Source organism: Rhinatrema bivittatum, chromosome 6 (genome assembly GCF_901001135.1).
Source record: "Rhinatrema bivittatum chromosome 6, aRhiBiv1.1, whole genome shotgun sequence".
NCBI lineage: Eukaryota > Metazoa > Chordata > Amphibia > Gymnophiona > Rhinatrematidae > Rhinatrema > Rhinatrema bivittatum.
In genome coordinates this window covers 260402207-260425291 of record NC_042620.1, presented here as the reverse complement: position 1 = coordinate 260425291, position 23085 = coordinate 260402207, and the positions used below count along the sequence as shown (strand labels likewise).

General features: G+C 49.2%; 1 protein-coding gene across 5 annotated transcripts in view; it reads left to right on the top strand.

Annotated features, from left to right (window-relative positions):
* Nucleotides 1-23085, top strand: part of TAOK2 (TAO kinase 2) — a 150316-nt gene that overhangs the window by 63408 nt on the left and 63823 nt on the right. For all 5 annotated transcript variants that reach the window (XM_029606969.1, XM_029606967.1, XM_029606968.1 and 2 more), the window contains 5 exons: nucleotides 4603-4770; nucleotides 4970-5176; nucleotides 5768-5896; nucleotides 6133-6369; nucleotides 6950-7078. In XM_029606969.1, coding sequence (XP_029462829.1) covers nucleotides 4603-4770; nucleotides 4970-5176; nucleotides 5768-5896; nucleotides 6133-6369; nucleotides 6950-7078 — 870 coding nt within the window. The remainder of the gene's footprint in view (nucleotides 1-4602; nucleotides 4771-4969; nucleotides 5177-5767; nucleotides 5897-6132; nucleotides 6370-6949; nucleotides 7079-23085) is intronic.

The window sequence follows — 23085 nt, the reverse complement described above, 5'->3', positions numbered from 1 at the left end:
GGTCGCAGGTTTGAAGATCCCTTGGATTTTGCCCAATTCTCACCTATGCTCGGAATTCCAGTGTGAGCACTTAGTCACTAATATGTCTGCTTATGAGAACCGATCACGCATTCATATCTACTCTCCCCTGGTTTCCTGTCTGTTATATTCCTATAAAAATAGCAGTAATACTCGGGGTAATTATAGGTAAAAAGTGATTATATTTTCTTCTAGCAATAATAAGATAATACATTTCTTTTAGCAATAATGAGATTACAGAAGAGCATAGTATAAAATATAAATAAATATGCATTTGAGGCTAAGCTGAGCTATGTACAAATCTGTGGCAGTTACTTCCCTGAGAGATATCTGAATTGATTGTCTAGTCAAGCAGGCCCCCAGCCAGGCAAGCAGGTAATCGGGCAATTAAGCAGATGAAAGCTATCACAATTAAGGCAGGATCTCTAGGAAGCAGTCACTGCACAGGGATGGGAAATCGTGGATACAGGGGTAGGAGGCTTTCACGCGCAAGCCTGTATTCAGCTGTCTGTAGCTTGTTGGCTCTCAGATGTCCAGCTTCTTGTCAGACTTTTATGCCTATTGGACCTGTCACTCTTATCCTTAGGATTGCCCCTCTTGTGTTACAAATTCTTCACACCACTGTCCCTGGCCTTCCCTTCTTATTGGTTATGACACACAATGACATGCCTCCTTTTCCAGTCACTGTCCTTTCCTTCCTGTCTTTCACTTCCTGGCATTGCCATTTTACTGTTAATTCATATTATCTATTCTTTTTTCCCCCCAATATATATGATTATAGAACTATGAAAGATAAATTCTTGCTCACTGTATCAAAGTATTTAAAAAGCAATACGATGCCTGCATTCCATATCATGCCATTCCCTGCCATGCGTTTTCATAGGGCTTACAAAATTAACAGGAAATCAGCACTACTTACTGTAAACAAAGAAAAGCTCACAGTAGCTTCCAAGAGGGACATTGCCTTGCACTAAACATTTAACCCTTTTTGTTCCTCTGTGATCAAGCATTTTTGTAAACCCAGACCCGACCCTTTATCAAGCAGTTTAACTCTTTAGGCACTATATCTGTTTCTGTATGAGCTCTGTGCACTACACGCCATACCTGAATGTCTGGATAGTCACAGCAAATTTTCAGGAATAAGTTTTGCTTTCCCTACACAAGATGGTCTGTCTGCAAGAAAACTTCATTTATTCTGGTCAAGTAAAGTCAAATCTAGAACTAACTCATAGAGTGAAATCCTTTGTAGTAGGGATGGACTCGCTGCAGAAGAAAGCATTTCTGGAGACGGATTGACTGTACTCAGTTATATTGCTCTTATACACTCAGCATGCGACAGCCAGAGTTTTTCTAGGTGCATCAAGTCATATAGCAGTGGCCATTGCATGTGCTTCCATTTACCCACCTTTATGTCAGATTTCTACACTGGAGTCTACAGTTTTGCTGAAGTCAGCTGCCTCAACCGTTATCAACCAGAGTCCAGGTTTCCAGAGCTAGATTTACACTGGTGTAAAACCACTGCATGCTTCAGAATGGAGCACTGCTTCACACCCTTCCTCATCAAGTCTCGCAAAGGAGACTTTCTCAAAAATGGGGGCGCTCACACAGGATCATTCTGATTCTAGTATACCTGGTCTCATTAAAGCCTCTATAAGATCAATCTGCTGAAGTTAAGGCCAATCAGACATGTTTTTATTAATGTTCACGCATCTTCTTTGAGGGGAGAGCATCTTAACTCAAACAGCCTACCAGATTGCTATATTTTATGTCAGCAAAACAAGGAAGCACCAAATCCTGGTCTCTTTGTAATGAGGTGTTAAAGATTTAGAATTGCACAGCAAGACATTGGCCTATCCTACAAGCCACTGATGGAGTTTTATCTAATTGCTGGCCACAATTAGCCAACTTCAGTTAGTAAAATAACTGTCAAGTAAAAGGCTGCAGAGAAGGAAGATGTTTGACACCTGCTGCAGATGCTGTTGTTAGAGCATCCCATCTAGATGTCTCTGGGAGCTATAGCTATTATTGCTTCTAAAGGCTATGCAGATGTTTGTACTAAAAAAAAAATAAAAAAGAAAATGCTTATGTGCTGAACCCATGAGAACTGTTAATCAAGGTCAAACAGAAATGTGGAGTTGTAGGCCAGGGAAGTCAAACACCAAATAGTACCAAGTGCACGTGCTGAACTGTGATAAGAACAATGAGAGGGAGGGGGACTCGCTCTTGCTCCAAGCAGTGTTAGAAAAAGTCCTACAAAAGTTAGCAAAGTTGTAAGGATAGCATCATTGTTACTTGTCAGACTTCTGGAGCTGAGAGCATAGACTGATTTCTTGGGCCTAGTTCAACTGTTGTCAGGAACGTAAGATTTGATATCTTTATATGTATCTTTTAAAAATGTTCTAGTAGTTGGTATTTTATTATTTGCCTGCAATCAACTCTCTAGTACTTGCTGCTGTTTATCTTTTGTGGTGTTATCCTTTTGCTTAGAAAGTGCTGAAATAAACTTAGATCCTGGTGTACTGACTCAATGTGTATATATGCATGTCTTTTTATGTGTCTGAGAAGCCATGAGGTATAGATAGCTCCCTCTGTATCTCCCTCTTTCCTGAGAATCAGCCCAGAGGTAGTACAGGCAAGCCCCTCGATATATTTTGTTGTGTGTGTTTGTGGTCTGAATCCAGAACAGCCACCTATCTTTCAGGAATGCAGACAGACTGCTTCACCAGAGTTTCTCTGACTGCTTGAGTGGCCTTTGCGACAACAGCTAACCAATCGGAGGACAAGCCTTAGAGATGCTTTTCCACCAATGTCACTTATGTAATTTACCAGAGTACTGCAAAAGCAAGACCATGCTTACTTGATTCTTATAGTTCCAGTGTGGCCCAGGTGGGGTTTGTATATCTCATACAACTTTTCAGCAGTGCCCCTGTATATCTGGGGACAGATCTTGCGTTGTTAACTCAGAATGCTTGGAGGTTGCATGCTCTGTAGTTGATCCTCTCTCATACCCTAGCACAATATTTGGTTCTAGCTTCAAAGTTATCCACTAGAAAGAACTATACTTTCAAATGGATTGTATGCTTCAAGTGATACCAACAAAAAAACTTGGACCCATTTTCTTGTGAGCCCAAGTGCTTGCTTCACTTCTTTGACTCAGGACTCGCCAGTTCATCAGTTAAAGTTCATCAAAGCCTCTTTAACAGCTTTACCACATTCAAGTACATACTAAACTCATTTCTACTTATCCACTGATATCGAGTTGTATGAAAGACTTGTGCCACAATAAACCCTGACACAATAACCTTCACTTCTGTGGGATTGGAATGCGTCCTCTCTCAATTCAAGAAGCCGTCTTTTGGACCACTACAGACAGATTCTCTTAAGATCCACATGGAAAGTAGTATTCCTCATCACAATTGCTTTAACTACAGAAGCCAGCAAGCTCCAATCTGAACATCATATATGCCTTTCCTTCATGATTGCATAGTCCTTCCCACTCACCTGAAATTTCTACAAAAGGTTGTCTTGCCTTGCCATATCACTTAATCCATCATACTATTTACCTTATTTCCGAGATTGAATATCTATGAAAGAGAAAGAGCCCTTCATACCTTGGATTACAATAGAGCCTTAATCTAGTATAAAAAAAGAACTCAACCACACTGCCAGGCTTTGCATCTATTCGTTGCACATAGCACTAACAGACATTGTGTCACAGTTGTTTAATGTATATTGTCCACCCAGGTACCACTGCTATACCTTAGCAGGATTGCAGATTACAGACTCTATTGAAGCTCATGAACTCAGAGCTCTGACTACTCCTTTTGCTCATCTTAGGAATCTATCCTTTGAATACATTTGCAAAGCTGCAACTTGGTCATCAGTTCACATCTTTACATCCCATTGCTGTCTGAACAGCCTCTCAAGGATTGACAGTAACTTCGGACAAGCATTTTTGTGTAATCTGTTCTCGCAGTAGTCTACTCTGCATGGTGGAGTCAAGGTTGCTTACACAGTGATTCATTGCAGCTCTCAGCTTGAGACTCCCCACAGATCATGGCTAATCCAGCCTGCTTATCGTTGAAAATTTCAAACTTACTTACTGTAAATGGTGTTTTCCGTAGATAGGATAAATTAGCCATGAGATGCTAGCCGTTGTTCCGTCAACTACACAATTAGTTAGCTTTGAAATAGACTAATGAGGCTTTTGAGGCAATGCTTACATGGGAACTTCTGCACATGCTCAGTAGAGCTCAAAGCTCTTAATAGCTTGGAGAGATGAGTCCATTTGGTGCTGCTTGATGACTGCTATCTACAGAAAACACTGATTACGGTAACCAAATTTGCTTTATCTCCCTGTGGCCTAGTTTACTGACTTGGAAGCAATATTGCTTCTCTCCTTTCCCCTGTAGAAGCTGTCCTGCATTCCAGACCTCAGGTGTATGCTGCCAGGGCATTCATTCCTTGAGATAGCTATGTTTTTGTCTGCTGTGCAGCAGTTCTGAGATGTGCTGGAGAATAAGGATCCTCTTTAGAAAAAGACTGCTGTAGAAAGTCAAGTCTGGTATATTGTGTTCTCCCTAGCACCGCTTTCTGCTTCGTGAACGCCCCCAGACAGTGATAATGGACCTCATCCAGCGCACAAAAGATGCTGTAAGGGAGCTGGACAACCTGCAGTATCGCAAGATGAAGAAGATCCTATTCCAGGAAGCTCAGAATGGACCCAATGCTGAAGTGCCAGAGGAGGAGGAGGTGAGAGAGGCAGACCAAGAGGGGCAATGCTGAAAAGGAGAGTTGAGGGAGGGGGGACTAGAGGTAAGGTTTGGTGAGAGGAACTGAGTTGGGAACATTGGAGCTGAATGAATGATGAAGCTTGAGCATGTCGTTCATTTGTGGGCCCAACTTTTATTTATTCATTGCATTCATTCTCGCCATTCCTCTCTTCCTGCAGGAGGTGGAGCAGTTCTTACAGCATACTGGAACTATCAACAGCATGGAGAGCAGCCACTCTGTACCCAGCATGTCCATCAGTGCCAGCAGCCAGAGCAGCAGTGTTAACAGCTTGGCCGATGCCTCAGATGACAGTGGTGAGATGGCCATGATGCAAGAGGGCGAGCACACTGTCACCTCCAACAGCTCAGTCATCCACCGCCTGCCGGTATGCACATGAAATGGGGGGGGGGGGGGGGGGGGGGGGAGGAAGACTGGATATTTGACCAGCTGATAATGTTCAGTGCAGCTGGACCGAGAAGCAAAATGTGGTGCCCCTAATTTCATGGCATCACCAGAGCAATGACAGTGCTAGTAACAGGGGAAAAGAGTACAACCCAAACACTGAGCAATCTCATACCTCTCCAGCAGTAATCACAGAGATTTATAAAGTTTAAAAAAAAAAACAACCCCAAACCCAGTATTTAACAAGATAACTGGTTAGGTGGTCACACACACTGCTGAGAAGAGTGAAGCAGACATTGACCCCCCATCCTTCCCAAAATGACTGTTTCAGAGAGGCTCGTAAAGCTTCCAACTTTATATTTATGGTGGATATTCCTAGAGGTTTCACAGAATATCATTCCAGATTTTGTTCTGGGTGACATTCTCTTTTAAAGAGTTTGAATATTCCACAGGACTCCATCCTCAATATGGAATTTTCTGACACAAACATGTAAACTATTGGGACTGATTTGTTCTGGAAATTTCTGACAGCATGAGTTTTTATTTCTAGGATTTTTTTTTTTCCCTCCCTCAGGGTCATGACAACATCTATGATGATCCATACCAGCCTGAGATAGAGCCCCAACAGTCATCATCTGCAGCTCGCCGACGGGCTTACTGTCGTAACCGGGACCACTTTGCCACTATTCGCACCGCATCATTGGTGAGCCGTTCTGGGTCATGAGAAGGAACATGCTGAGATGGGGTCATTTTTCTTTTAAAGTGTCTCTTGATGACAACTTTTGGTAGTTGTGGGGTTTGAATCTAGATTTGCAGATGTGTCAGCTCAGAGGACTCTGTGCTGAAGTTCATGTAAGTGAGGGCTGGTCAGGCAGTGGAAGTGGAAAGTAGGTCTGCTGGTAAAACAGCCTTGAGCAATTATTCCATTGTCACTCACAGGTGACTCGTCAGATCCAGGAACATGAACAGGACTCAGCTCTGCGGGAACAGATGACAGGCTATAAACGCATGCGGCGGCAACACCAGAAACAACTGATGGCACTGGAGAACAAGCTAAAAGCGGAGCTGGATGAGCACCAGCTACGGCTGGATAAGGAACTGGAGGCCCACCGCAGCAACTTTGGTGCCGAGGCTGACAAGCTCTCAAAGAAGCATCAGGCAATTTTTGAGAAAGAGGTAAGAGGTCTCTCGATTCAAGTCTCTTTAAGCCCCTTTTAAGGCAGCCCTGTTAGCAACAGAGTTGCTAATAACATAGTATATCTGTTTCTGAATGTACTTTAGATGGATGGGCATGCCACAGAAGCCTTTCATTTTGTAGAAGTGCTCTGAGGGGCTTTTTTGTTGTCATCCTTAGTTGTGTGCTTTTTCACCCCATTCCCTTCGTGCACCTCCTGTCACTGCAGCTGAGCCACATTGTCTTCCTTTCTTTGTACTTCTCTCAATGTGTTGATTCTAAATGTAGCTGTTCCATACTATCACTATAAGCACTCATTCTCTTGCTTCCTATCTTCCTTTCTCTGTCTTCATTTCCTCTGTATTTTTTTAAGGTGCTGTCTGTATTTCTCTCCCATAACAACCTCCATATTGTGTCAGACCAAGGGCCCATCAAGCCCAGTATCATGTTTCCAACGGTAGCCAATCCAGGTCTCAATAACCTGGCAGGATTTCCTAGTCGCTGTATCTGCCTTTCATGCTTGTGCATGTTTATTTCTCTCTCTCACTTTTTTCTCTCTGACTTGCCATCTTTCTTCCATAGACCAAGGCAGCAATGGCAGAGGAGAAGAAGTTCCAACAGCACATCCTGGGACAGCAGAAAAAAGAGCTTACGAATCTCCTGGAGTCTCAGAAGCGGCAGTACAAGCTGCGCAAGGAACAACTCAAAGAGGTAATTTAGGAGGAGGAGGACGGGTAAAAATGGGAGGAAATAAGTGTCCTTCTACTTGTGATCTGGATGGAGGATTAATGCACCATTGTGCCACAGAAGGTAGTCATGTCTTTTGTAGTGGAAATGGGGCACCCAATAACTCTCTTAATGCGTGAAGAGCTCTCTTTCTTGTCCTGTGGTGGAGAGGAGAGCATTACACATTTTGCAACTAAAGGAGGCGATAGCTTTCCTCCTTTTATAAGCTGGAGCAAGGAACCCTCCTTCTCTTGTAACATAGATGGGATGATGGGTATATATGCTTTCTTTAAAGACAGGCAGTTCCCTGTACGTAGCAGGATCAGTCCAGATGGTGGGTTATGTCCCCCGTCCAGCAGATGGAGTCAGAACAGACTTCGAAGGGTGTTGCATATAAGCCAGAGCACCCACTGCAGGAGCTCAGTATCTTTCTGACTCCATCAGATGAGAGTAGGGGAACCTGTTGCTTCCCCAGTGTATTCAGGGATTAAGTTCTTTCATTTCTTCTCTTTCCTTTTACTTCAATTGCAGTTTGGATCAAGTTAGTTTAAAAAAAAAAAAAAGGTGTCCAATTTTTGAGGAGGCTTGGTTTGCAGGCTGAGCTGCCTCTTTCTCTCTCCTCCTCCTTCTCTGGCTTCTGGGGGTAAGTTTGTTTATTTCCTCCGTTCTGGTTCCTTTTTAGGTTTTCTTTTTTAGTTAGCGCCTCCTTTTCTCCGGTGGAATAAGTGGAAGCTGGTGGTGCCAGCCTTTCCACACGGTGCCGACGCCTGCCCCGCGGCCCCGAGACAAAATCTTCCCCGGGGCTGCTGCAACAGGGAGGGGTGATTCCCCTGCTGCCGTCTGGGGCGTTTGCGGGCAGTGCAGGCTTGTTCTTGACCCCCCCGCGGCACCTCTCCGTCTTCTCGGGCCCCCCCCCCCCCCCCCACGCGGCTTTTCTTCTCCTCCCCCCGGTGGCCATCATGCCTCGGCCATCCCGGTGTGAGCCGGGGTCGAGGATTTCGCGCGAGGGGATTTGTGCAAGGTGCCTCCCCGGCGGGGAAGGCACCTCGGAGCCAATCAGCACTTTTTTTCTTTCTCTCCCTCAGCGCGGTGCAAGCCGGCCCCTTCACCGCCTTTGGCGGGAACGGTGGCCATTTTGGATTCCCAGCACGGCGATTCTCCAGGGTCAGAGGAGGAGGGAAGGGATTCTCGGGGTGCCTCTCCCTCGACTTTGTCACTGGTAAAGACCCTCCCTGACCAGGGCTCCTCAGTTGTCGGCCCCCCCACGAGCATGCCGATTTTTTTCGCTGGACTTCATTTTGCTTATGCACAACACATATTTACAGCGGCTGGAGGCTTCCAGTGTGCCGCCCCCGGGTCCACCCCCCGCAAAAGCACCACGCTTCATGGCTGCGCCACAGGGCAACTCTGATGTAGCGGGTGCGGTACCTGGGGCTCCCCGAGGGGCCGTCAGGGTTCATTTTGCCCCTGGGGGGGCGGGTGCCTCCCTGGATCAGGGGAGGGATCCCCCTGTCCTGCTGGACACCACTCATTCAGACGCTCAGCTGGATGGTGATGACCCGCGAGCGCTCCGCATCTTCCGGAGGGAGGAGTTAGACGACCTGATCCCTCAGATCCTCAAGGAACTGGACCTAGACCCCTCCCCCCCCCCCCCCCCCCCCCAGACCCGCCGGCTCCGGTTGCCCCAGTCGTCTCTTCGTCTTCCAAGAAGGGGGATCCAATCCTGTCTGCCTTGCGTCCGCTGTCCCGGGCGTTCCCTATGCATGCCTCCTTTTTGCAGCTCCTGGCTAGGGAATGGGACACTCCTGAATCCTCTTTGAAGGTCGGCAGGGCGATGGAAAAGTTGTATCTGCTCCCGGAGGATTTCCTGGAGTTAATCAAGGTGCCGAAGGTGGACTCGGCAGTATCGGCGGTCACCAAGAGGACAACTATCCCGGTTATGCGCGGCACTGCGCTGCGGGACACCCAGGAACGCAAGTTGGAAATCTTCCTTAAGAGAGTTTTTGAAGTCTCGGCTCTAGGTATGCGCGCGGCCATGTGTAGCTCTCTTGCGCAGAGGGCAAGTCTTTGCTGGGTTCAGCAACTTCTTACTTCTCAAGACCTGCCGCCCGATGAAGCTGCCCAGGCTGATCGTTTGGAGTCCGCCATAGCGTATGGGGCGGATGCCTTGTATGGCCTGTTCAGGGTGCTGGCAAGGTCCATGGTTTCGGTAGTCGCGGCGAGACGTCTCCTGTGGCTCTGTAACTGGGTGGTGGATGCCTCTTCCAAGTCAAGCCTGGGCTCTCTCCCCTTCAAGGGCAAGTTCCTTTTTGGTGAGGATCTAGACCAGATCATCAAGTCCTTGGGGGAGAACGCGGTCCACCACTTGCCTGAGGACAGACAGCGTACCTCCCGGTCTTTTACCGCTTCTCGGACACGGGCCAGGGCCCAGCGTCGATACCGGAGTTACAGACAGACGGGACCACGGACGCCCTCTTCCAGATCTCAGTCCTGGCCCCGGTCCTTTCGTGGGCGTAGACCCGTTCGGGAGGGGTCGGGCCAGGGGAACCCCCCCAAGTCCACTCAATGATGCCAGGCTCGCCCACTCCTCCACCCCCAGGATCGGGGGTCGACTCTCGCACTTCTACGAGGAGTGGGCTCACATCACCTCAGACCAGTGGGTCCTGGATATCCTAAGGAACGGCTACGCCTTGGAGTTTGCCCGCCCCCCGAGGGACAGGTTCCTTTTTTCCCCCTGTGGGTCGGACCTCAAGAGACGGGCGGTACAACAGACTCTGGACCGGTTGCAGAATATAGGGGCCATTTCTCCCGTCCCCTTTGGCGAGGTGGGCTCGGGCCATTATTCCATCTACTTCGTCGTGCCCAAAAAGGGCGGCTCCTACCGTCCAATTCTGGACCTCAAGGAGGTCAACAAGTCTCTCCAGGTCCTCCGGTTCCGCATGGAGACGCTACGCTCAGTCATCGCAGCAGTGCATCAGGGGGAGTTCCTCGCCTCTCTGGATTTGACAGAGGCTTATCTCCACATACCCATTCTCCCGGCTCACCGGCAGTTCCTCCGTTTCAAGATCCTGGATCAACACTTTCAGGTCCAGGCTCTCCCCTTCGGGCTGGCGACCGCTCCGCGAACCTTCACGAAGATCATGGTGGTAGTGGTGGCAGCCCTGAGGAGAGAGGGCGTCCTCGTCCACCCCTACTTAGACGACTGGCTGATACGGGCGAAGTCGTTTGTCCAAGGACAGTCGGCAGTCGCCATGGTGCTTCAACTGCTCCATTCCCTGTGCTGGGTCGTGAATTTCGCCAAGAGTTCCCTCGTCCCTTCCCAGCACTTGGACTTCTTGTGTGCACGTTTCGATACGCGTCAGGGCAAGGTCTTCTTATGTCCGGACAAGGCCCAATCCTTACGGGAACACACATGACGTTTTACTGCATTACCAGAACCCACCTCCTGGGACTATCTTCAGCTTCTGGGCGTGATGACTTCCACCATCGACCTCGTGCCCTGGGCTTTCGCGCACCTCCGTCCCCTCCAGGCGGCTCTGCTTTCCCGCTGGAAACCAGTCTCGCAGGATTATCAGATGGTGCTCCCTCTCCTGCAGGTTGTCAGGGACAGCCTGAGGTGGTGGTTGGATCCAAGGCATCTAGCCCGAGGCGTCTCCCATGAAGTCCCCAACTGGGTGATGGTCACCACCAATGCTAGTCTCTCCGGATGGGGGGGGGCAGTATGCGAACGAAACTCGGTGCAGGGGACGTGGACGAAGACACAAGCGTCGTGGCCGATCAGTCGCCTGGAAACCAGAGCAGTGCGTCTGGCGCTCCTACATTTCCTTCCGCTGGTGCGGAATCGAGAGGTGAGGATACTCTCAGACAACGCCACCACTGTAGCGTACATCAACCGCCAGGGAGGCACGAGGAGCTGATACATATCGCTCAAGACGGCGCGACTGATGGAGTGGGCAGAGATTCACCTAGCACGCCTCGCGGCTTCACACATCGCGGGGGTAGACAACATTCAGGCGGACTACCTGAGTTGACAACAGCTGGACCCAGGAGAATGGTCTCTCTCTCCGACGAAGCGATGCAGCTTCTTTCCATCAGTGGGGGTCGCCTCACTTGGACCTGATGACGACGTCCCTCAACGCCAAGGCCCCCCCGCTTCTTCAGCCGCAGAAGAGAGTGGAAGGGGTAGATGCTCTAGTCCTGCCGTTTCCTCGCCATCTTCTTCTCTACGTCTTCCTTCCCTGGCCGCCGGTGGGCAAAATTCTACGGAGAATAGATCGTCATCAGGGGCCTGTTCTCCTGGTGGCTCCAGTCGACCCTGGTTTGCGGATCTTCTACAGCTAGCGATCGGTCCGCTTCGGCTGGGACATCTTCCTCGTCTGCTCCACCAGGGCCCGGTATTTTTCGAGCAGGCAGAACGCTTCTGTCTTGTGGCCTGGCTTTTGAGCAGCACCGCTTCAGGCGCAGAGGATACCCTGAGGCGGTAGTCTCGACTCTGCTGAAGGCTCGGAAGACGTCTACTTCGGTCGCTTATGTGCGAATCTGGAAGGTTTTTGAGATGTGGTGCTCCAATCATGGCACTCGTCCCACGAAGGCATCAGTCTCTCAGATCCTGCAGTTCCTCCAGGACGGCCTGGATAAGGGTCTTGCCTATAATTCTCTGCGGGTCCTGGTGGCCACCCTTGGTTCGCTCATACAGTATGGAGAGCATCCTTCTCTTCTGCTCCAGCCTGATATCACCCAGTTCCTCAAGGGGGTTAAGCACTTGTGACCTCCGGTGAGGGATCCGTACCCCTCCTGGAGCCTTAACTTGATTTTTCGAGCGTTGTCAGGGCCTCCTTTCGAGCCTCAGCGCCACGCAACTGTTAAGGATCTTACTCTCAAGACCGTCTTTCTTGTGGCCATCTGCTCCGCTAGCCGCATCTCGGAACTTCAAGCGTTATCCTGTAGGGGACCCTATCTCCGATTCATGGACTCGGGGGTCTCCCTCCGCACCGTTCCTTCCTTCTTGCCCAAGGTAGTATCGGCCTTCCACTTGAACCAGACTGTTGAGCTTCCGTCCTTCTCATCCGACGAGCCAAGGTCTCTTCGTCTTTTGGATGTCAAGCGCACTTTGCTCCGCTACTTGGAGGTCACTAACGACTTCCGGGTCTCCGATCATCTGTTCGTGCTCTGGTCGGGTCCGAGGAAAGGATCCCAGGCCTCGAAGACGACGATTGCGAGATAGCTAAAGGACGCCATTTCCTCATCTTACATCAGAGCGGGGCGGATTCCCCCTCGGGGCGTCATAGCTCATTCTATTCGTTCGCAGGCAGCCTCCTGGGCAGAGGTGCGGTCTGTTTCCTCTCAGGAGATCTGTCGAGCGGCAACCTGGAAATCGCTGCACACTTTCACGAGACATTATCGTCTACACCTGGTGTTGCCAGACTCTGGACACTTTGGTGACCAGCTCCTCCGAGCAGGGCTTTCAGGGGCCCCCCCGGAGTAGGGAAGCTTGGGTACATCCCACCGTCTGGACTGATCCTGGTACGTACAGGGAAAAGAAAATTATTCCTTACCTGCTAATTTTCGTTCCTGTAGTACCAAGGATCAGTCCAGACGCCCACCTCTCTTGGGGTTCTTGGCTTTTTCTGCTCGGATTGCTATCTTCTGTGTGAAGAATGCTGTGTCTTTTTCATCCTTCACGTCTGTGTCCACAGCTCCTTGCAAGTTGGCAGTCCTTGCCACACGTTGATTTACATGTTGAATTTGTTGTTTAGCATCTGTTATGGTTAAGTACACTTGATCCATTCTGCTTCTTCAGTGTTCTGTTGTTGGGCTTTGTTATACTTTATACTGAGCTCCTGCAGAGGGTGCTCTGGCTTATATGCCAACACCCTTCGAAGTCTGTTCTGACTCCATCTGCTGGACGGGGGACATAACCCACCGTTTGGACTGATCCTTGGTACTACAGGAACGAAAATTAGCAGGTAAGGAATAATTTTCTTATTCACCAGTCATACAAGTGAGTTGTTGCCAAATGGGTATAAACTTGTACTGCTTTCTGGAATAGGCAAAAGCATCCCACTATGCATTCATGAGAGTTCCCATGCTGCAGTGGCCCTGCTTCTCCCTTCACGTCCTTTTTCTCCGACATACTTGCTGGATGTGGCCCTGCAGATTTTATCCTGAAGAATTTTCTTTCTTTCTTAATATGTGGCTTTTCTGACAGAAACAACCTGACTAGAGGAATCTTATAGGGTAATTAGTAATTCAACATATTTTATTTTTTTGTTCATTGTGTCTGCTGCACTGGCCCCTAGGTTTTTTTTTGTCAGTAGTGCTGCACTAATAGACAGCCTGATCAGATTTTTTTCTTCTTGATGAAAGATGATCAGAAGAGGGGAGAATTTTCTCATATGATTTTCCTAGCGTGTAGCGAGATGGACTCAGGACCAATGGGTTATGCTCCCCTGCCAAAAGATGGAGACTGAGTCAGATTTCAAAGCTGATGTCACCCTACATACACCCCTGCAGTGACCTCAGCCCTCCAGTACTCTCCATCTCCAGCAGATGGGATTGCTGTACTTTTTTGGAAGGAGAAATTCTACTTTCTAAATTGAAGGAAAATTGAGCCCCACTCTCCTGTGGTGATACCTAAAGGTCCCTCCCCAGTTGAGAATTCCTGAGGCGATTTCCGAGACCCCCTCAGAGGTGTGCCTTAGTCCAGTAGCCGGTTCCCGGTATAGACTTTGCTGCTTAAGCAGCTGAAAGGCAGCAGGTGGAGGAAGCAGAGAGCGGCGATGACTGCTAAAGCCCTCTCCCCCCGCAGCCAGAGACTGTCTCTGTACTCAGCTGGTAAGCGCTGAGCCCAGGAAAGTAAAAATAAATAAATAAAGATGATTCACCTCCCAATTCAAAGACGTTTGGAGGGTTTTCGGTAAGACTTCTTCTGGACTCCTTGCTCGGTGCGCCGTACTGATGTTGTTCTCGATCCCATGGGGGTAAGGGGAAATGGGCTTCCGAGCGGGTTGAGCGGCCCCTGGTGGGCTAGGCCCCGCTTTAGGCTTGGTAAGCACATCGCATGATATGCTGCGGCGGCGCCATCTTACGTACGTCTTGATGTGTGCCATATTGCCTCCATAGAACGTTGGTTTGCACAGTGCTTCGGCTCTGCGCATGTGCCGCGTGCATACATACACACACAACTTCTAAGCACAGAACCAAGAACAGCCAGGCGCAAAGGCTGTACATGCGCATCACCTAGGCGCTTGAAATCTGTGCGCATAAAAAATTTTAAGCACAAGCTGATAGAACACACAGTTATCGCCGCCAATGGCGCCAGCAGCCAAGATACATAAGCGCCTTTCTCTCTGCGCTGCTTGTCATATTAGGGCTTCATAGTCTGACCTGGATTCCAACTTATGTCAGCACTGTGAGGAAACCAAAGGAGAGTTGGCCTCTCCGGACTTTGCTAAGCCTGGCTCCTCCCATTCAGAGGATGAGTTAGCCACAGCCTTAACTGTAAGTACCCCGGATCTGAATACTCCCTTGACTGAGTCATCCAAGGGAGAGGGAAATTCAGTGGCTCCTATTCCAGTATCTCCTGGATTAGGCATGAACCTGGCTGTCTTCTCTTAGGTGGAATTTTTCCAGGGGCTACAAGTCTTCATACAGGCGCAGTTTACTACCTCGCTTGCCCCTGTCCGGGTGGAACCTCAGCCGGTAAGCCCTCCTCCTTCCAGTTCTATCAACAGACCTTGAGGCAAGCCTCACCTTACCAAGGTCATTCCTAGTAGGGACCCAGATGGCTCAGATGAAGAGGACAATCTGGACCCCTTGGAAGAAGGGGAAATTCCTCCTGGGTTGGAACCATATTGAACCATGTTACGGTTTTTTCATAGAGACGAATTGCCGGCCTTGGTTTCCCAAACCCTAAAGACACTGGGAGTCCCTGGAACCGATTCTATGATGGAACCAAAGAAGAACCCCATTCTGATCTCCCTACAGACAGCCTCTTGCTACTTTCCAGTACTAGAAGCCATCCAGGAGTTGAATGACCTAGAATGGGATGCCCTAGAAGTAAGCTTTAAAGGGGAACGAGTGTTAGAAACTCTATACCCACTGGATCCAGCAGTGAGAGAGTCTGCGTTTCCCTAAAGTGGATGCGCTTGTCTGTGCCGTAGTTAAGCGAACAACTATCCAAGTGGAAGGAGGAGCGGCCTTAAAAGATGCACACAATAGACAGATGGAGTCCATCCTGAAACAAGCCTTTGATGCAGTAGCAATGACCTTGCAAATTGCTGCTTGTGCCCTGGTAGCTCGTTCGTGCCTACTCCTTTCTCAGGAGATGGATAACTAGGGGGTGAATTTCAGAGCGGTTATGGAACCCACCACCTTAGCGGGCACGGGTTTGGATCTAGTCCGTACTGTGGCCAGAGGAGTGGCCTCAGTGGCGGCAGCCAGAATACAGCTATGGCTGCGGAATTGGTCAGCAGACGCAACCTCCAAGGCCAGTCTCACAAAGATGCCCTTTAAAGAATCACTCCTTTTTGGAAGCGAATTGGAAAAGCTGGCCAGTAAATGGAGCGAATCTCCAGTCCCCTGGCTACCGGAAGATAAGAGGAATCAGTTACAGCACCCCTCTCCTCTGAGGGGCCGATCCAGGGGCTCCCAACGTTTTTGCCCCTATGGAAACTCGACATTTCAGAAGTCTCGGCCCTTTGGGAGGTCTCAGGTTTCTTAGTCGACAGCCCAAAAAGGGGCAGGCTCAGGTTCAGGTTCATCCCGACCCACCCAATGAAATTTTGCCATCCCACCCTCAGAACGAGGAGATAGGAGGTCAGCTGCCCCTCTTCTACCAGCGGTGGATTGAGATCACTGTGGACAAATGGGTTGTGGAAGTCATAAGAGAACGATATGCGCTGAAATTTCACAGTACTCTTCGAGAAATATTCATGATGTCTCCTTGCCACTCCCAGCACAAGAAGTAGGCAATGGATATTACTCTTTTAAGGCTCCTCAGGATGAGTACCAGTACCTGCACTCCAGGAAAGTATGGGGAGCTTTCCATCTATTTTATCATACCCAAGAAGGAAGGTTCCTTTCTCCCCATCCTGCACCTCAAGAGTGTCAACCGACATCTACGAGTGAATCATTTCCGCATGGAAACATTACTCTCCGTGATAATGGCCGTGCAATCGGGAGAGTTCTTAACCTCTCTGGACCTATCCAAGTCCTACCTACATATTCCAATCTGTCAAGAACACCAATGTTGCTTACGCTTTGCGGTACTGGATCGCCATTATCAATTCTGTCCTTTGGCCTAGGCACCGCCCCCAGAACATTTTCCAAGATTATGGTGGTCGTAGCAGCAGCATTGAGAAAAGAGGGAATCCCGGTGCACCCATACTTGGGCGATTGGTTGTTCAGGGCCAGCTCCATGGAAGAGAGTCTCCGGGTGACCAACAGGGTGACCTCCTTGCTTCAGGAACTCTGTTGGGTAGTAAACCTGGACAAGAGCAGTCTCAAGCCTTCCCAGCCCTCAGTATATCTAGGAGTACAGTTCGACACCAAGCAGGGCAAGGTCTTCTGACCCACGCGGATAAGGAAGTTGATGTCCCTGATGCATCAATTGATGAGCATGATACGTCTGACAGTGTGGAGTTGTCTCCAAGTTCTCTGTTTGATGGCGGCAACCCTGGAAGTGGTGCCGTGGGCGAGGGCACAGATGCGACCACTTCAATGCAGTAATCACTAAGTGTGGAGTTTTTAAAAGATAGCTCATCACTAAAGGAGAAGTTACAATTATAAAGTTAGTGTTATACTCTAAACTGATATAGAGAGACCTGGACATGTTTTATCAATCAACATTGATTACAAACTATGTTACCGAACCTTATGGCACCTGTGTAAATTGACAGATTTTAGTATCATTACTTTTATGTGCCTTACTGTAAACCGTTGTGACGATACCCACCTTAACAATGGTATAGAAAAAGATTTAAATAAATAAATGCTCACTGCTGTCACATTGGGACCTGCAGTCTCAAGACTCTTCGATTCACCTCCACTTGCTGATGGGTGTATGCTCTTGGCTTCAGTGGTGGCTGCAGGAAGCCCATTTGAGTGTCCTCACTGAACTGGCTGGTCCTCATGAAAGATGCAAGTCTCTAGGGCTTGGGAACTCAGTATCAGGAAATGTCGGCCCAGAGACGTTGGATCAAAGTAGAGGCCCTCTGGAACATCAATGGCCTGAAGCCTGTGCAGTCAGATTGGTGTGTCTACAATTTAGTCACAGACTCCAGGGTCAAGCGGTCCACGTGATGTCGGAAAACACAACGGTAGCCTACATCAACCGCCAGGGTGGAACTGTCCCTGCAGATGACTCCAGGAACGTTACAATTTCATACCGTTCCATCCTTCTTGCCCAAGGTAGGAGGAATATTGTCTCCTCCGTCATTTGGATGTCAAGAGATTTTTAGGGCGGTATCTGGAAGTCTCAGAACCGATCCAAAAGTCGGGACTGCCTGTTTCTCCTTAACGGCGGAAGGAAACAGGGCGCACCAGCTTTGCGAGCTACCATAGCTCACTGGATTAAGGAGGTGGTCACGGGAGTCTATGTGGAAGCTGGATAGCCATTACCTTCTCAGATGAGAGCTCATTCCACTAGGGCTAAGGCAGTCTCTTGATGATAACTGGCGACGTGGTTCTCCTTGCACACCTTCTCCAGGTTTTATTGCCTGCACGTATAGGCCTGAAAGGATGCAGCCTTTGCACGGGCAGTGTTGACCAGACCACAGGCAGCCTTCCGCCCCAATCAGGAGTAGCTTTTTGTACATCCCAATGTACCTGATCATTTTGTTCTCCTTATTGTAGACAGATGGACTCAGCATCCCACCCTCGACTGCCCAAGAACCGTGCCACGGATCCTCCCGTGGAGTGGGCCTCAAATCCATGTTGAGAGGTTGATTCTGCAACCCCTTGATCTCTCTTGAGAATGTTTCTTGTGTTCTTTTGACTTCAAGGAAGTCTTCCACTAGAAAGTCCTATGGACTGAAGTATAGGAGGTTTGCTATGTGGTGTGAGCAAAAGGCCCTAGACCATTCCTCCTGCTCCACATAAAAACTGCATGACTACATTCTATATCTATCTGTTGCTGGTCTTAAGACTATCTCCGTCAGCGCACACCTTAGTGCAATTGGTGCATACTGTCACCAAGTAGAAGGCAAACTCATTTCTGTATAGCCTTTAGTTGTATATTCCATGTGGGGTTTGCTTTATTTGAAGCCTCCCATCAGACCGTATGTGGTGTCATGAAACCTCAATGTGGTGGTGTCCCAGCTGATGAAATCTCCTTTGGATCCACTGCATACCTGTGACTTGAGTACCTGACTTGGAAGGTTGTGTTTTTGGTGGTGGTCACTTCAGCACACAGAGTCAGAAAGCTTCAGGTCTTAGTAATTTATCCACCTTATACTAAGTTTTATCATGACAAGGTAGTCTTGCACACCCACCTTAAGTTCTTGCCTGAGGCGGTGTTGAAATTCCATTTAACTAGTCAGTTCTCCTTTCAACATTTTTTTTCCCAGCCATGGGTCTACCACGGTGAACAAGCCATGCACAGTTTGGACTGCAAGAGAGCCTTGGCCTTCTATCTAGAGCTGACAGAGGCTCATACAAAGCTTTTTTTGTTTCTTTTGATCCAAATAAGCTGGGGATCAGTGTTGCCAAACAGATGCTTTCCAGTTGGCTATCAGATTGCATCTCCTTCTGTTATGCCCAGTCTGGTTTGAATCTAGTGGGTCATGTCAAGACTTATTCTGTCTGAGCCATGGTAGTGTCAGTGGCTCACTTGAGATTAGTCCCCATGGAGGAGATCTCACAGCTCCGACGTGGAGTTCTCTCCACTCATTCACAATGTATTACTGCTTGGATAAGGATGGCCAATGCAACAGCAGATTTGTCCAGTCTTCTCTTTGAAACTTGTTTGAGGTGTAGAACCCAACTCTGTTCCCGCCTCGGGCCCGTTGATTTTCTTCCAGGCTGCTCCTCTGTTGGATATATAAGATATGATATATAAAAAGCTTTTTGCCAAAAAGCATATTGTTGTGCCCATTGACACTGTTTTATTGTTTGCCTTTTGGGGGGGGGGGGGCGCCTGTAGCCAGGAATTACCCATGTGTAAGGACAGCAGGATGTCAGCCCTCATGATACACGCTTGCTTCCCCATAGAATGGGTTCTTCATTTCTTTTCTTTGCTGTATTATCAGACTGAAGGCACCCTCATGTGGATGCATGATATATGACATGCTATGGGCATGCTCAGAGAGGCTCAGTCAAAGTTCTAGAAACTTTGACATAAGTTTACCCTGCCAACTCCATCAAATGTCACCTGTGTATCAGTCCTGATATCTTGCTGTCCTCAGACAACACCTGTTACAGGTAATCAACTCTGCTTTGTGAGATGCCCCACGTCTTCTCTAGACTGATATCCTTTCTGCAGTGAATGTACTGAGCAAAACTCAGTTTCCTAACGTGTAGCAAGATGGACTCAGGACCAATGGGTATTGTGCTCTCCTGATAGCAGATGGGAGACGGAGTCAGGTTTCAAAGCTGATGTCAGCCTACATATACCCGTGCAGCATGCTTAGCTCTCCAGTATCTCTCCGTCTCCCATAGCAGATGCGGACACTATCCAAAAGAGAATAGTGTAACATTTACAACTAAGAAAGAAAATTTACCTGCTAAGAAGAGAGCCCCGCTTCTCCTGTGGTGAAACCTAACGGTCCCTCCCACAGTTGAGACTTTCCTGAGGTGATTCGATATCCCTCAGGGGTGAGTCTTAGTCCGCCGGCCGATTCCCGGCGTGGACGTAGCCCCCAGGGTGGCTGAAAGGCAGCAGGTGCAGATTTGAGCGTGGCGGTGAAGGTTATTCCCCTCTTCCCCGCGCAGCTGGAGACCGCCCGGCAGGTGACCGGTAAGCGCCAAGACCAGGTAAGGTAGAAACCTTTACTTCTAAGTCTCCGGTCTCCAAGGCTCGAATAGCCATACCGACCTTCCTCTGACGAGGTGTTGAATCAGGTTGAGCAGCCTTCCTCTGGCTAGGCCCCGATCCGGTGCGAGGGTCCACACAAGTGGAGACTCGCCGATGTTATCGGCGCCATCTCCCCCCCCCCCCCCCCCCCGCCGTCGGTACACGCGGAGCAGGCCAGAAGCCTGAGGCGCCTAACTTGAGCGCATCTGTAGGGATACACGCTTAATTGTGTGCACATCTGAGTTGTGCGCACAGCGACATGCACAACTGCGCGCATATCTGTGCCGTGCGCACAAAGCCAGATGCCTGCGCACGTACCGTGCCTAACTTGTGCGCACGTACCGTGCCTAACTTCTGTGCTCTCGACGCTCACAACTAAGTGCATCCTCGCGCATAACTCTCGCACAGATGCGTTTTTAAGCCCTACACGCGCACAAACAATGGCACCACCATCCAAGAAGGCCAAGGAACCCTTCCTTTGTCCAGCCTGCCACTTGAGAGCTGTGCAGCCTGAATTAGAATCCCTCCTGTGCCAGAACAGAACCAGGGAGAGCCAAATCAAGACCTCCCACAGCCAGGAGAGGGATCCGGAACCACTGATAGCACCCCTGACCTAACTATTTCCAACTTGACGCCCCCACAGGAAAGTTCCTCCGGGGCTTCCACTATAATCCCTCCTGGTATCAACATGGACCCAGGAACCTTCTCCTGGGTGGAATTTTTTATAGGTCTGCAAACCTTTGTCCAGGCGCAACCAGCCCCGGCTGTCCACTTGACTCAAACTCTGCCAGAAGCACAAGCCCTTCCCAGCACCTCCCAAGGCTCTCGAGCATGCCACTCCTAACCAAGAGCCTCCCGGATGGGGATCCAGACACCTCATATGAGGAAACTGACTCCCTGGAAGAAGGGGAAATCCCCCCAGGGATGGAACCATACTGGACATGCTCTGATTCTTCCACAAGGACGAATTACCAGCCCTCGTGCCCCAAACTATGAAGACACTGAGTCTCCCTGGAACGCAACCTACATCAGAACCAAAAAAGAATCCCATGTTGGTGTACCTCCGTAAAGCCTCATGCTATTGTCCTATGTTGGAGGCCATCAAGGAACTGATTGACCTGGAATGGAATGCTCCAGAGGCCAGTTTTAAAGGGGGACGGGCACTAGAAGCCCTATACTCACTGGAACCCACGGCCAAGGAACTTCTACGCTTCCCTAAAGTGGACGCTATGATCTATGCAGTCTCAAAACTCACCATGATCCCTGTGGAGGGAAGAGCGGCACTGAAGGATGCCCAAGACAGAAGGCTGGAAGCCATCCTTAAGCAGTCCTTTGTTTCAGCAATGACGCTACAAATTGCTTCCTGCTGTGCATTGGTGGCACGTTCCTGTTTGATACTCTCCAGAGACGCTACCACCCCGGAGAAGCAATGGAACCTGCGGTCTCCTTTCTCACTGATGCTACTGCAGACCTCGTGCACACATCATCCAGGGGTGTTGCCGCCGAGGTGGCGGCCAGAAGACAATTATGGCTCTGAAACTGGTCGGCTGACGCGACTTCCAAAGCGAACCTAAAAAAAAATGCCTTTTAAAGGTTCTCTCCTGTTCGGGAGCGAACTGGAGAAGTTAGCCAACAAATGGGGTGAATCCCCAGTACCACGATTACCTGAAAACAGGAACAAAAGAACATATCATCGCTCTTCCCCCAGAAGAACCAAGGGTAGAGGATTGCAGCATTTTAAACCTTACAAGAACACACAGTCCCAAGCACCTCGTTCTTCAGGAAGGTCTCGGTCCTTTCGGAACAAGCACATTAAGAGAGGAGCAAGCTCAGGGGCAGGCTCCGGCCATAACCCACAATGAGAAGACAAAGACCTATCCACAGGAAGAAGACATAGAGGGCAGAATTACTCTCTTCTACCAAAGATGGGTCGAGGTAACATCGGACAAGTGGGTCCTAACTATCATTCAAGAGGGGTAATCCCTGGAATTCCAAAGCATCCCCCCAGACAAATTTATGAGATCACCGTGCCACTCCCACTCCAAGAGACTGGCAATGGAAACCACACTAGCAAGACTATTCAGCCTGAAGGCAATAGCTCCGGTGCCCACGTCTCAACAAAATACTGGCCACTATTCCATCTATTTTATCGTTCCCAAGAAAGAAGGAACATTCCGGCCCATCCTGGACCTCAAGGCCGTCAACCATTACCTGAAGGTACCACACTTCTGCATGGAAACCCTACACTCCGTTTTGATGGCGGTACAACCGGGAGAATTCTTAATCTCCCTGAACCTATCCGAAGCCTACCTTCACAGCCTGGTCCATCAGGACCACCAGCGCTTCCTGCCCTTTGCGATACTGGGCAATCATTACCAATTTTGAGCGCTACCCTTTGGACTAGCTACCACTCCCAGAACCTTCACCAAAATTATGGTGGTAGTAGAAGCAGCATTGAGGAAAGAAGGAGTCCTGGTACATCTTTACTTGGACGATTGGCTAATCATGGCAAAGTCTCCAGAGGAGAGTCGCCACGCGACCATCAGAGTCAAGAACCTACTTCAAGAGCTCGGGTGGGTTGTGAACACAGCCAAGAGCTGCCTACAGCCCTCCCAGTCACTAGAATACCTGGGAGTCCGGTTCGATACCAAGCAGGACAAAGAGAAGGAAACTGATGGGTCAATTGCAAAACCTGTTGAACTTGGCTCGCCCCAAGGTATGGGACTACCTTCAAGTCCTCGGCCTCATGACATCAAATCTGGAAGTTGTTCAGTGGGCAAGGGCCCACATGCAACCACTACAACGCTCCCTACTGTCACGAATGAATCCAGTGTCCCAGAACTACTCAATTCACCTCCATCTACCGACAGAGGTTCAGCATCAGCTTCAATGGTGGCTACAGGAAGAACACCTAAGCAGAGGCGTAAACCTATCCTCACCGAACTGGATCTTGCTCACCACGGACGCGTGTCTGCAAGGG